Source organism: Musa acuminata, chromosome BXJ1-4 (assembly GCF_036884655.1).
Source record: "Musa acuminata AAA Group cultivar baxijiao chromosome BXJ1-4, Cavendish_Baxijiao_AAA, whole genome shotgun sequence".
Classification (NCBI taxonomy): domain Eukaryota; kingdom Viridiplantae; phylum Streptophyta; class Magnoliopsida; order Zingiberales; family Musaceae; genus Musa; species Musa acuminata.
The window spans coordinates 43856469-43870405 of NC_088330.1; the positions used below are offsets into that span (position 1 = coordinate 43856469).

Here is a 13937-nt window from a genome sequence, read left to right on the forward strand (position 1 = left end):
ACCCAGCCGCCCAAGGCCCAAGGACCAAGGCCCATCCAGGGTATTAACTTATCCGGTTGATCCAAGCCGCTCAAGGCCCAAGGCCCGTATTAACTTACCCGGTTGACCCAGCCGCCCAAGTCCCCGGGCGCCCAAGGCCCAAGGCCCATCCAGGTATTAACTTACCCGGATGAACCCAGCCGCCCAAGGCCCAAGGCCCATCCTGGTATTAACTTACCCGGTTGAACCCAGCCGCCCAAGGCCCAAGGACCAAGGCCCATCCAGGGTATTAACTTATCCGGTTGAACCAAGCCGCTCAAGGCCCAAGGCCCGTATTAACTTACCCGGTCGACCCAGCCGCCCAAGTCCCCGGGCGCCCAAGGCCCAAGGCCCATCCGGGTATTAACTTTCCCGGATGAACCCAGCCGCCCAAGGCCCAAGGCCCATCCGGGTATTAACTTACCCGGTTGGACCCAGCCGCCCAAGGCCCAAGACCAAAGGCCCATCCAGGTATTAACTTACCCGGTTTACCCAGCCGCCCAAGGCCCAAGGCCCATCCAGGGTATTAACTTACCGGGTTGAACCCAGGCGCCCAAGGCCCAAGGCCCAAGGCGAGCTCTGAGTGAGTGTGCGTCCCAAAGCGCCTTACAGCGTTGTAAGGTACGACATGACCTGTTCTGCTACGGTCTCTCTCACTGTAATGTTACACGACCATATGGAAGTTCTTGCATGGTATGCTTAAATTACTGCTACTTTTCATGTGACTGACTGCAAAATGATCACATATTTAATGATATAATACACTTGTCTGCCGTTAACTAAACATAAGAAAATGGTACCAGTTGATGAATTTGGAGTGCAAGTGGATACTAATAACCAGTTAGTTGATGAACTGCACCTGCTTCTGCAAGTGGAGGAGTTGCAGTAAATACCCGCCCACTATTGTCCTATGGCATTCCTCAGGAACTGTACCTTTTCCAACTTAAATGGAAGGGTTACTCCTCAAGAACACACGTTTCCGGGGAAATCATTGCTATGGTATTCTACTGGTGCAGCCTTTTTCCTTGAGTTGTTGTGAATGCCACAGGATGACTGGGTGTGCAGCTTCACCATCCCAATGAGGTCAGTGGTGGAACTGTTGCCTCCGGTGTCATGGTGTGGTCGAATAGAGCCACACACACACACAGTATCGCTTTCGGCGTTCGACATCAGCTCATGAACAGTTTGTCTGCCCCACTTCAACCTTGCATGCACAGGAAAACAACGAAGGCTCATGCACCATGCATGTCAGCGTCACTGTCAGAATTAGATGTTAGATTAAGGTTTTGTACTTTTTAGGTGTTGGGTCAGTGTCCTCAGGAACAGTAGTCGCATGATGTTTATTTACAGAGACTAGTTTAGCATGCATATCATCATATGATCTTGAGTTATTTTCTTGCCCCTCCAGCTTTTCAGCTATGCGAAGAAGATGATCATAGCAAGCATCTTAAACGAAGTCGAATGCCCAAAGAATGCAATCAAATTCATGGATTGACACACTGCTGCCTCTGCCATTTCAACTAAAGCATGAACATACATACAACACTGTTGTTTGTACATCAGTACACTTGATAACTGGTCATAGAACATGAACTTTATCTGATTAAGATTATGGTAGCAGGCCCCATAACACTCCTTTAACATGCACAAAAAGCCATCCCCCTGCGGCAGAACAGTGCAACTTAAAACTGAGTTGCTCCTATAGCCAACATGTAACATGTCATGATAACAATATGTGGTATCGATACACTTTGAAACGACCACCATTTACAATAGCAACATCGAGTATGTTGATGATAATCCAATCATACATTAATCATAGAGAAACATCGACCCCTCGCATGGAAAAGCTTTCTTCAATCAATCATGGACCGACACGGTAAAGGCCATCGCTCGTGAATTGCCCTTCCATGTACAAGCCATCCGCATTCGGTGGATGAAAACCATCCATCACCATGAGTTGCATGTCCTCGGATGGCCTCCAATGTCGTTTCCGCTGGTTTATAAACCAATTGTTGATTTGCTTCTGATCGAGGCCTGTCAATTCGGCCAGTGCTGCCTTCTCCTTTTCCTGCTCGTCACATAGATGTGTGTTATAACCATTAACAATCCTTCATGCTCTATGAATTATGATTTACGACAAGCAGCAAAGAAAGTAGCTCAGCAGTGGAGTTCTTCCTACCGTGACAGTTTGGCGTGCTCTCAGTTTAATAGTGGAGCATTTCCGTGGCAATTCTGTGATCCGGACTACTTAAGACCACTCGGCTGTTCTCATGTCTTTGCCAAAGTTACCGCAAAGGCAAAGTTCGGAGAGTAGCTCTTGCAAAATATTAAGAATAATAATGATATGGAAAAGATTGTTCCACCCCAAGTGTTCTTCGGCAAACGGTGTGAAACTATTTACAGTGTCTTTTTCTAATTCTTTTACTTTTTGTTTGATTTCCATAACAGAGACGATCGGATACTCATTTTTGTCCTTTGAGATAAAAAGCTAATCGATTCAACTTACGATGAAAACGTACACTAGGGAACATTGAACTCATACCGATGGATAAGGCCATTTGTAGTGCAGTTCCCACCACTTGAGTAGCTTCTGCCGTGCATCCTTTGGCAGCTTTCCTTTCTTCTTCTTCTTCGACAGCTCTTGCCTAAGGCTGCTCAAATACCCACCATACTTCTTCAGAAGATGAAGCCTCAGCTCTTTCTCCTCAGCGCACGGATCGAACTCCTGAAGACCGACTTCTCCACAACTAGCATCCTGGTCCTCCTCCGAGGATGCAACACCTTCGCATGCTTCAGCTGCAGGTTCCGAAGTAGAACTAGATTGAGTGGAAAAAAATAAAAGAGAATTCTCAAACTGGAAAACATATGGATTTTTCGGCAATGTTTACATAATCCATTTCTGCATTAAAAACAAGTCTTGAAAAAGTTACCATGAAGTCCAAAACAAATTACTAGCAGAGACTACATTCCTTTTTGTGGCACACAAAAATCATCGAACAACATCAAAAAGGCTTCGGTGTTGTAATGGATAAAAGGATGCACAGAGTGGAACTGCTTATGTCGAACCATATTTTCTCAGCAATCAAATGTATCATGCTTAAACAAGGCAAAATAAGTGCACAGCACTGATTAGATAACTCATATATGGTCCCACTTGTTTATAAAGAATTAGACAAAATTTTCAGATGAAAAGTACTATTATTGTTTTCAGGCCATTTTCGTTGTTGCACAAAAGATGGAACTGCAAACCACATGTGCAATTATAAACAGGGAATGCAGCCATCAAACAAAAAAGGTCAGGTTTCTTCAGAAAGAAAATGTGGGGGAACTTAACAGATTTAGTCATGTATTATGTCTGTTTAAATACAGAAAAAATGACATTAATAAGTAATAGCAATTGGATGAAATAAAGAGATTTCCGAAGACACAAAACATAAAACACCTAAGTATGATATCATGTGTTGCACAATAGAATGAGTTCAAACAATATTTAGCCCCTGCGTTATTGAATTAAATATATATCGACATCAGTTTTTAATTCTTTCAAAAAAAAAAAACATGGTGCAGAATTTTACACTGCTAAAGTGTCTTTTCATCATATTCTTTTTTAATCACCTATTCTCAATGTTTAATTACTTGCACTTGTCTACTCTGAATGATGAGTTAGAGACCACAGAAACATCCTTCAATTATAATTGCAGATTTGTAAGCAGCATTTGATCTGATTTCCTTATCAACTGCTTTATAGGAAAAGAAAAAGCACACCCTATTAGATAAATTTTGCGGCTTCCAGTTATGATGTAGTTGGAAGGGACATAGTTATTTTGTGATTATGCTGTTGGATTAGAAGTAAAAGTAAAATGATTTCTAAGAACTTCATATATCTCATCCTTTTGAAGTGTTCGAAGTTGTTTCATGAATAAGACTGCCAATTCAGCTTTTCAATTAGCTCTAAGATCCTTCTTCTTCCCTGCTCAGCATCTTGCTCATAGTCTCCACCCTAGAATACTACTACACTGGCATCCTTCCACATGTTCTTTCTGACCATCCAGCAAGTATTATTTTGGTTTAATCTATCGACAAAAATTTCCAACAGAAATCATCCATGCATAGAATCAAAATGATAAATATATAATGCATGAATGATAACAAGCCATAAGTCCCATATATGCAGTGCCATTGAGCTATGCCGATCACAACATCTCTCTATTTTTATCATGATAAAAAGTTTAGTCATATTAAAATTTATGACCAGGAACAAGGAAAAGTCAGTAATCTTTGTTGATACAATGTGAGGTATAATATCTAAGCACGATAGCATAATATCTATTTAAAATCTATTCATGAGACATCGCATTCGCAATGACAGCACAGTAGATAACTTCAAACTACGAGCAGGAAAAAGAAATCTGCAGCAATGTTGTCGTCATTATGACTTGCGGCAATCAAAATTTTATATCGTTACAAAAGGTTTAACGATGATGAACAAGCCTTATCACAAACATAGGTTTTTCATCATGAATCATTTTGGTTAATTCATCTACAAAAGTTGTACCAGAATAGAATTCATCACAAACAATATTCAATAGGCACAAGACCGAATGCCGCATTTTAAGATCCTCGAACTCCATGCAATATTTACTAGCATATTGGCATCAAACTGGCACATTTTTTATGGTCACTAGTTGCAATATACCATAGAGGCCAAGAACAAAAGTTTTAGTATTGATCTGTGACAAAGTGGATGAAACAAGTCTGTCACAATAATCAAACCTATTAATCAAACAAGAAAGAGCCAAATGATACAACTCCCAACAAAAAATGATTCCAAGTGCCACAAGTAAAAAAGCAAGTGTGTTTCTCTTTCCCTAAGCCATTACTCTGTATCAGATTAGCACAGCCTAGTGCATAAGATATCGTAAACCCGGAATTACAATATCAGGAATCAAAAAGGTCTTCAACTCCAGTTGCACCTCAATTATGGGTGAAAAAGAGTTATCTTAATCATCGCTACAATGCTCACGAAAAATGTACAATACACTAAGACCACTGGTGAAACACTCGGTAGTAATCAAATAGTGAACGCCAGAAATAATTGGATACTTTAGCTTGCTTTTCTAAAGAGTCCACATGGTAGTCTATTCCGAAAGCTCTTAGTACATGTTGCTCCACAGATCAGTGTAGGAATTTTTCGAGCCTTGTCAACTGTTATGTGCCTCAAATGTTCATGAACAAAAGCCATAAAACTAATTAAACGATTTATGTATGCATGTACAAGTCATAAAATAGCAAAGATGGCAGACATTACTTGCTGGATGTCATTAAGTCAATTGAAATACCAACTCAAATATGAGATAACCTTTTCTACGATAGTCAAAGAGCATGAATGATCGAGTTCCTGGTCATGGTATCTTTGCCTTCCATCTGAAATGAGCTGAAGCGAAAGGAACAAATTATCCCCCAATTCCTAATGCACAATGTATTCACTACCCTCAATCATGCATTTGTATGTCGCATGTTTCAACAGAAATAGACTATTCTGCTGGGGTGTATGTATATGCTGCTGCATTACACTTGCAATGCATTTCTTGTGCATAAGCACAAGCCTGACAACGTAGTACTAAACTAGTAGCTGGAAGCAGCTGGAATTGTCGATGACTTCGAGTGACTAGAATGGCATTTCTCAGATCATCAGCATGCAGATGGAACACAGAGTTTTAGGAATATTATTATATATGTAGAGAGAGAGAGAGACAAGGGTTTGCTTTGGAACCCTACAATGACCCTCGGGCTGCTGTCAGCACCGAAACGGTGGCTTATTGTAGACCAACTCGTGGTTTACTCATGCTTTGATTTATGCATTGCTTGTTGATTGTGTGAGGGAGAGAGAGAGAGAGATGTTCTCTTTCTTCTGTAAGCACCAGTACACAGATAAGGAAAGACAGGAGACATGAGGTCGGAGCTAGCCTCGGACATTCGAGCCTAGTGATGGAGATGTTGTGCGATGCGTCTTTTCCCACCCATGCCTCGGGCTATATCATATCTATGGAAGCTACAGAGCAGATATAAATGCTGCCTAAGGAGAGATCTGTCAGAGTTTGCTGCAGTCCTACTCAGCATGTACGGTGGAAGTTCTCCTCCTCCTCGAGACATCTAACAGCGGAGAACTACAGACCTCTCCTCTCTGGACTATGTCGACAAAGGATGCACAGTGCATATATAGATTTAAACCCGGAGAAAGAAAGGTATGATTCGATCCATGTCGTGATGTTATAGCGTGGACAATTAGCTTCTCTAACCAGTACATTTACCAGAAGAGAAGAGCCGAAACGAGCAGGTGTTGGTGAGCGCGTTGAACTCTGACTCCACGCCCTTCAGGAACTCCGTGGCTTCCTGCAATGGCCTCGTTAGCTCCTCTCGGTATCTTATCAACATCTCACAGTATGCTTCCTATTACAATTGGTAGGAGTCAGCTTTAGTACAGTGATCAACATAAGGAGAGGGAGAGAGAGAGAGAGGGATTGGGATCAGTACCATGAACTGGTCAAGCTCAGGGTCGTCGGAGGGCTGCTTATGACGGTAGCTCAAGCGCGAGTCCAGCTCCCGGGCTAAGGCCGAGAGCCGTGCCACCACCTCCGGCGGCGCCCCCACCTACCAAAGCAGTCAATATATGGTTTATGGAGTGGCGGAGCTGGAAGCAAGTGATGAACATACCTTTCGGCACTCAAGATGGGCTCCGAGAAGGTTGGAATACCGAGGGTGGGACATGATCTTGGCCTTGATGCCTTCTATATCGCTTGCAGATCTCTCTCCTCCTCCTCCTCCCTCCACTTCTCTTGCTTGAGATGGCGGTAGAGAAGAACTGGCTTCGAGTTTAAGGGGTGGAGGTTTGAGGTATGGTGAGTTAGCAGTGGTGGGGTAATAATTCCGGTCATATAAGGCGGCGCTCAGCGGCGGAGTAGCTGATGATACGGTCGTGGTGGTGGTCGATGATGGTAGGTATAACAAAGATTCGGTCCAGTAGGGGGGTTTCTCCATCCTGGAGAGAGAGAGAGAGACTTGGCAGTCGCAGATCGAATTATTGCACCTATACTATCACAAGAACTGAGGCTTCGCGTGATGAGACAAGGAGGAGAGGAAAAGGTGGAAGATGAGGAGGATCACACGCAAGACTTGTCCCAAACAGACCCAAGGCCTATGGAGCGATAAGGTTTAGAGAGAGAAGGGAAAGCTAGGCTTTCTTTTCCGTTGTCAAATCACGTTGACGGGGAGATGGTCTCTTTCAGTGGCTAATGGTGTTCCATCTCGTCATCACTGCCTTCCAGTAATCTTAGGTGTAGAACAGAACGCATACTGTGCCCATAGGGGAATAGAGAGCGAGAGAGAGAGAGAGGAGGCGGTGGTGGTGGGGTTGCACTGTAGCAGTACACACCGCACGGGACAATAACTTCAGCTCATGTTCTTCTCGTAAGAGTTCCGTCAGTGAACGTGAAGGCCTTTTCGATCTGGTCTCACGGGAGAATGGATCGGTCGGCAGACCGCCGGCAAGCCATCCCCACGCCTCGGTGTCCCAAACCCTCTCACTGTAAACTTTGTTCTTCGTTGCAGGCGATACAGATGAGAAAAGGAATCGAGCCATCTTCTGCAAACAGTTCGTCGCTGTGTTCAGATGCGGTTTCCTGTGACCTCGAGCTTCTCCATGATTCACCAGTGTAACGAAGCCACTGGTGTCGACCCAAGTTGTTCTACCGTAGGTTAGAGTAATCATATCTGAGGAACCAAATTTGGTCCAAAACAAATGGATTCGTTCTCTCCTTGTGTTGTCATCGTTGATCCGATCATCTCTCTCCACACCGTTCATGTTCTTCAGCGTTCATCTCACTGATGCTGTTCTCTTTCCAACATGGAGGACTGCAGCTACAGGAATAGGTGGCTGTGACCTTAAAGAATGGATGAGGTGAGGCACAACTTAAAGAAGCTGTTCTCTTTCCAACATGGAGGATTAATAATGGTAATTAAGTTACGATGATGAGGTGAGGCACAACTTCAAAGAAGCTGAGAGAAGCTTCCCAAGCCAAGAACAGTCCATAGAATGATAGAGTACCGATGGGCAGTACAATCGAGCACATACTGCTAAGTGGCCATCACATCGGTTGTCATCATTAGTACTCTGCTACTAATGTTAATTCCTGTGCATGAGACGCATTTGCAGCACATAAAGACATTAGACCTTCCCACTTTTTTCTCTATCTTGTAAAGAAATAAAACATAAAACTTAGTAATTACTTGGGCAATTTGTATATATATATACATATAAATCTCTTTTTAAGTTCTTCTCAAACATCATTTCTCATTTTTTTTCCCAAACTATAATATTTTTACATTACGTCACAATACTTTCGATAATATATATATATATATATATATATACTATAACACAGTATAAAAATATTATGTTGTAATATTTTTATAGTATTATCGGAAAACAAAAATAATATGTTACAAGGTTTTTTTAATCTAATACCTGAAATATCATTTTTCGATCGGTCGATAGGGTAAATTGGTCTAGTTATAATGTTCTCGGTAATACTAAGCAAAAAGGATAATATTTTTATATAATTTTTTTGAAAAATAATATTTTATATATAATTTTTTTCCCTCAAACTATAATATTTTGACATTGCGTCGTCGCAATACTTTCGATAATATATAAAAAAAAATACTATAACACAGTATAAAAATATTATGTTGTAATATTTTTATAGTATTATCGGAAACAAAAATAATATGTTACAAGGTTTTTTTTTATCTAATTCGTGAAATATTATTTTTGTTTTCTTTTTCTATGGATCGGTCGATATGATAAATTGGTCTAATTATAATGTTTATACACTATATGGCAAAAAGGATAAATTTTATGAAAAATAATATGTTTATGATTTCAATAATGCTAAAAAAATTACTATAATATATAAATTAGGAATTATGAAAAAAGTGGACCAATCCACTAGAGGATGCTTCTCAGAAAAATCCAAAAAAGAAGAAATTTTTCATAGAATTCATCCTAATTATGAAAAGACTTGAAGTGTAAATAAAAGAAAACAAAAAAGTTAAAATCTTATAAATGTTGTGATTGGGCATTAATGTGATTTTGATGTTCTAGTCTCCAAGAAGCTAATCGGATGCGTCTCTAATCAAATTATTATTCTACTTTCTGTCTTTTCATCTTTCTTCTACTGTTGTGGATGTCAAGTTTCTATCAAGAGTTAAATTCATTTCTAGAGAAGAAGGTCTCTGTTGGTCCTTCAGGAAACAAGTTTCATCTGCAGCAGTAGGAAAGAGAGAGAGAGAGAGAGGAATAACTCTTAATGATTTGATCCAAACCTTCGGTGGTTTGTAAACACTGCTCCACTGTTCCTCGCTACAGATGTAAGGAAATTATCACTGTTGGACGACATACCAATCGATTATCCATGCATTCAATAGTTGAAAACCTAGGGATGATGATGATGATGATGTCCAACATTTATGACACCCGTAGTTGAAGTAGATTGTGACATTTTGGAACGCATAGCCTCACAAATGGGCTTTCGATCCGAGCCCAAATGCTAGGCTGCCATATCTATCTCACCATCTCCAATACAATGCGACGACTAATAGAGGATTCAGGATATTAATTATTATCAATTAAGGAGACATCATCGTTTAAGAAAAAGTCTTAACGTTGAGTGAGGGACAAATGAAGAGAGAGAAATAGAGAGAGAAAGTAAGGTTTCTGAGTTTTTCTGCTTGACGATCGGTGGCCAAACGTTATCAGTTTCGGCCCAAATTTTATGTGGAGAATCCTTGCAGCAAACTCTACAATTCTAACGGTGTTGATCTGCAGTTTACCCTCTCTAAGATACTTTCCTGCGATATCTATTTTGTGAGACCTAGAATTCTCGATTCTGCTGAAGATATGCTATTGTTGAGCCAAGATCCTTTAGTTATTCTAGAGAAGACCCACTATAAATCTGTTATCATTATTATTAATAGTGGAAGTTTGAGGTGGACTACGGTCTCGTGGTTTTTCCCATATTGAATTTTCCACGTTAAAAAGATTTGGTCTTACTGTGTGATTGATTTATTGCTCTATTATTTATGCTGTGTTGGTTGATATTTTTATTTGGATATCAAGTTGGTATTTTAACAAAGAACTATTTTAATACCCATTTTGATTGATATTCCAGGTTTCTTCCCGACATCACCTACTCTTCCATTCGCTCTCCTATTGATTTATGATCGAAGGGATGGATGAAGCGTTTTTATTGGTCCCATACCGCATAGATGTTGTGTTCTGTTAAACCATGGCATCGAAGAAGAAGAAGAAGAAGATTTTACTGGAGCTATAAGTGTTGTTTTAATGGTGTGCTTGAGTAGTCTTATCCATCATGTCATCTCACCCCACTACTCTTTCTCGCACTCATACAATGATTCTTTTGGCAAGTCTATCAACACAATGATTTTTTTTCTTCTACAAGTCTTCAAGCTGAAGAGTTGATTAATTACTTCTGTACATATGTAGTTGATTAATTTACTATTTCTTTGGGAATAATATCAGATCAGGGAGTAATATTAACTGCATAATCCAACCCTTACCACCTTCGGCTTTATCTTAAGATATCAGATGTTTGGTGGCTAACTATTCTGTACTTCTTATGCTTTGTTATGATGGAAGGATCCTTCGATATATATCTGTCGACTCTGTCTCACCCACTGCTACATCTAACGACAATATGTCTCCAATGCAATCGTATGTCGCTCAGTGGCCATGCGCATCCACCATGAGATAAGCCTCGCTACTCTCTCTCTCACGCTCGCACACGCAGAGTTCACCATGCATGATTAGCAGAGCTCTCAGGGTCAGGATAAGCTAGTAAGGACGCTGGCCGTCGACGTTGCCCGGCGGGTCGTAGTTGCAAGCGACGAAGGTGTCGCCGTCGTCGCACGTCACCTGAGCGCAACCGAGGTGAACCGAGTCAGCCCACACCACCTGGTTGTAGTGCCCACACGCCTGGCCCGGGACGCAGCTGCTGCTGTGGTAGTCGTAGTACCGCCGCTCGGAGACCCAGTCGTCGATGGCGTCGGCCGGCGTGTACCCGGCGGAGCCCTCGAAGATGTTCTCGCCGTAGGGGCCTACGGAGTGCACGAGCTCACAGTCCGCCTTTCGCCGGTGGGCGTAGCGCCGGGCGTCCACGAGAGGAGGGGGCGGACTCCGACGCTCGATCGGACGGAGTTGTGGGCGCGGAGGAAGTCTTGCACGGAGCTAAGAGCTCTGATGGCAGGCAGCATGGCACATGACAGAGATAAGGATACGTAGGCCAACCTCATCTTCGTCTTCTCTCTCTCCCTCTATATGACGGACCGAACGCGATGCGTAAGATTTCTTGGTCGTTGATCTGTCCGTGGAAGTAATAGCCAATCATGGCGCGCCGAAGACAAGTGGAGTCAGCTCCATTGTCATCTTCGAACCTGTTTCTGGGTCCATTGGATTTACTTGGACCGAACCGGCTCGGCTCGCCGGTCCTTTTCCTTCCAATTGCTCGCAGAGCTGATCCTGTTGCCGGGTCACATGGATTGGGTTCGCTTCATGGCCCGAACCGGGTTGGACCATAATTCGCCAAATGCCAGCCGGTCGAATCGAGTAATTTGGTCCACAAATTCTTGAAATCTGCATGAGTGCATACAGTGTATGTTGGCAAGTGCATGACAGAGACTGCTGCTATTCTATTCCAAAGAAGAAGACGAAGAAGGAGAAGAAGAAGAAGAAGAAGAAAAGCCGCTGCCACCAACTCATTCGACAACCACCACATATGTGATTGCATTAATATGGAGAGCCACTCGTGATCAGCTCTCATGCAGCCAAAGAGAAGGAAGCAGAAAGGTCAATCGGATGGGAAGATCCCCCTGCTGCGACAAAGCCACGGTGAAGAAAGGCCAATGGTCGCCCGATGAGGACGCCAAGCTCAAGTCCTACATCGAGCAGCACGGCACCGGCGGCAGCTGGATCGCCCTCCCCCAAAAGATCGGTCCGTCACGCTGCTTTACCTCCACCTTCCTTCGCACCAAATCTTACCTCTGCTCTTCTTCTTCTTTCTTCTTCTTGTCTGCATGATCAGGGCTGAAGCGGTGCGGTAAGAGCTGCCGCCTCCGATGGCTGAACTACCTCCGGCCGAACATAAAGCACGGAGGGTTTTCCCAGGAAGAAGATGATATCATATGTAGCTTGTACGTCAGCATCGGTAGCAGGTGATGACCGGATCTGCATGTTGTCCTGCGTCCATGTGTTTGATGATCGCATATGAAGGTGCAGAGCTTCTTCTGTGCTTGGCTATTAGGTGGTCTATGATGGCTTCGCAATTGCCCGGGAGGACCGACAACGACATCAAGAACTACTGGAACACAAGGCTGAAGAAGAAGCTCTTTGGCGAGCGGCCAAAGGAGCCGCCGCACAGCCGTCGGGCTTCAGCCTGTCGCCAAAAGCAGGAAGCCAAGGGAGATGATAATGGAGATTGGCGGGAGCAACCTGCTCTGGTGTATCCGACCGATCACGTTATGGGATCAAGCTATGGAGGTCCTCTTGTCGTACCATCATCGACACTTCCCCGGCAGCAAATTTGTGATGATGATGATGATGGTGATCTCAATGGCTTGGCGTGGTCTTCGTTACTGGGAACTCCGGGTGGCCAAGCTTTGCAGGATCCCAGTGGCTTCTCAATCGAGCTCGACGAGGTACTTGGATTCAACCAGGCGAACTTGGAAGAGAGCAACGTAACTGCAGAGTCGGAGAAGATGAACTGGAATGAAGTAAGCCCTTTGTTGTACTCGGATCCAGTGATCAAAGGCTGTGAAGGGATGCAACAGTCTCTGCCGCAAGAGCAGATGACATGTAACTACGATTTGATATAGATCTGTTGCCTTGGAATCGATCACCGTTTGGAGTCTGCTACTAAATTTGGTTCTTAGGCTAATATGGTAAGATCTTCAGAAACAAAAAAGTGTTTTGTCGTTGAAAGCCTTTGGTGAGGAAGTTTTTGGTCTGAAAGGATTTCTATGTGGTGATGGGATTGCAGTGGATTTGTGGTGATAGAATCATACTGATGACCCATCTCAAATGCATGACATGTTGGCCACAGTACTGATGTGCATACTCTTTACAGAACTGACACTACATGCAACATACCATCATATGAACCAATTTTGCAGTTGCTACAGACCATCAACTCCTAGAAATAGGATAATTAGCAGTCACTTTGTACTGAAATTGCAGCAAAAGAACCATGATTTGGATGATCAGCAGCTGCAAATACTGAATCCTGACAATTGCAGAACCATTGAGTCAAAAGGCACCCATACCTATACTTCCAAATGTAGGTAGGTAGGTCATGCAGGGATATATAATATCTATCTTGAGTCCATCAGTAAGATATTTGTAGAGTAAAATGAACACACCCCTTGTTCAGGACTCTTCTGCCCTAGAGAAGCAGATTTCTTTCAGCCAAGCAGTGAAGCTATAAGTTCAAAAGATTTCTTTTCTGTTGGTCAGCGTGTTAGAATTCATTAGAGACAGAGGACTCCATGTCTTGGCACATTTCATAAGCATCAGAACAAGAACATGTGCTGCTCCCTTTCATGCTGAAGTTCCACAGCACATGGCAGACCATCCAAATATAATAAAGGAGTAGTTTAATTGGCAAAAGGTGAAGCATATGCTTGGATGTCTTCTTCATGTGTGGTTAGTTCATCATCACAGCTTCTTCTGAAGGAAGTTTCTGTGGTGATGCAGGGAATGATTTAGTCGTCTGATTCAGATTAACCATAGCTTCCTCCACTTCGTAGAGGAGGTTCTGATGCTTGAACGTACTCCAAGAGTATAT

General features: G+C 42.7%; 2 protein-coding genes and 1 pseudogene across 2 annotated transcripts; 1 reads left to right on the forward strand and 2 right to left on the reverse strand.

Moving 5' to 3' along the window:
- Nucleotides 1-1700: 1700 nt before the first annotated feature.
- On the reverse strand, nucleotides 1701-7175 carry LOC103982205 (homeotic protein knotted-1). The gene is made up of 5 exons (XM_009399049.3): nucleotides 6736-7175; nucleotides 6556-6672; nucleotides 6333-6471; nucleotides 2564-2817; nucleotides 1701-2089 (listed from the first exon to the last, which is right to left on the reverse strand). The coding sequence occupies exons 1-5, from the start codon at nucleotides 7057-7059 to the stop codon at nucleotides 1883-1885; spliced, it is 1041 nt and encodes a 346-aa protein (XP_009397324.2). The 5' UTR covers nucleotides 7060-7175; the 3' UTR covers nucleotides 1701-1882.
- A 3758-nt stretch (nucleotides 7176-10933) lies between these two features.
- Nucleotides 10934-11391, reverse strand: LOC103982204 (pathogenesis-related protein 1A-like; annotated as a pseudogene).
- Nucleotides 11392-11775: 384 nt separating this feature from the next.
- LOC135672683 (transcription factor MYB35-like) lies at nucleotides 11776-13237 on the forward strand. The gene is made up of 3 exons (XM_065181182.1): nucleotides 11776-12089; nucleotides 12180-12309; nucleotides 12399-13237. The coding sequence occupies exons 1-3, from the start codon at nucleotides 11954-11956 to the stop codon at nucleotides 12967-12969; spliced, it is 837 nt and encodes a 278-aa protein (XP_065037254.1). The 5' UTR covers nucleotides 11776-11953; the 3' UTR covers nucleotides 12970-13237.
- The last annotated feature ends 700 nt before the right edge of the window (nucleotides 13238-13937 follow it).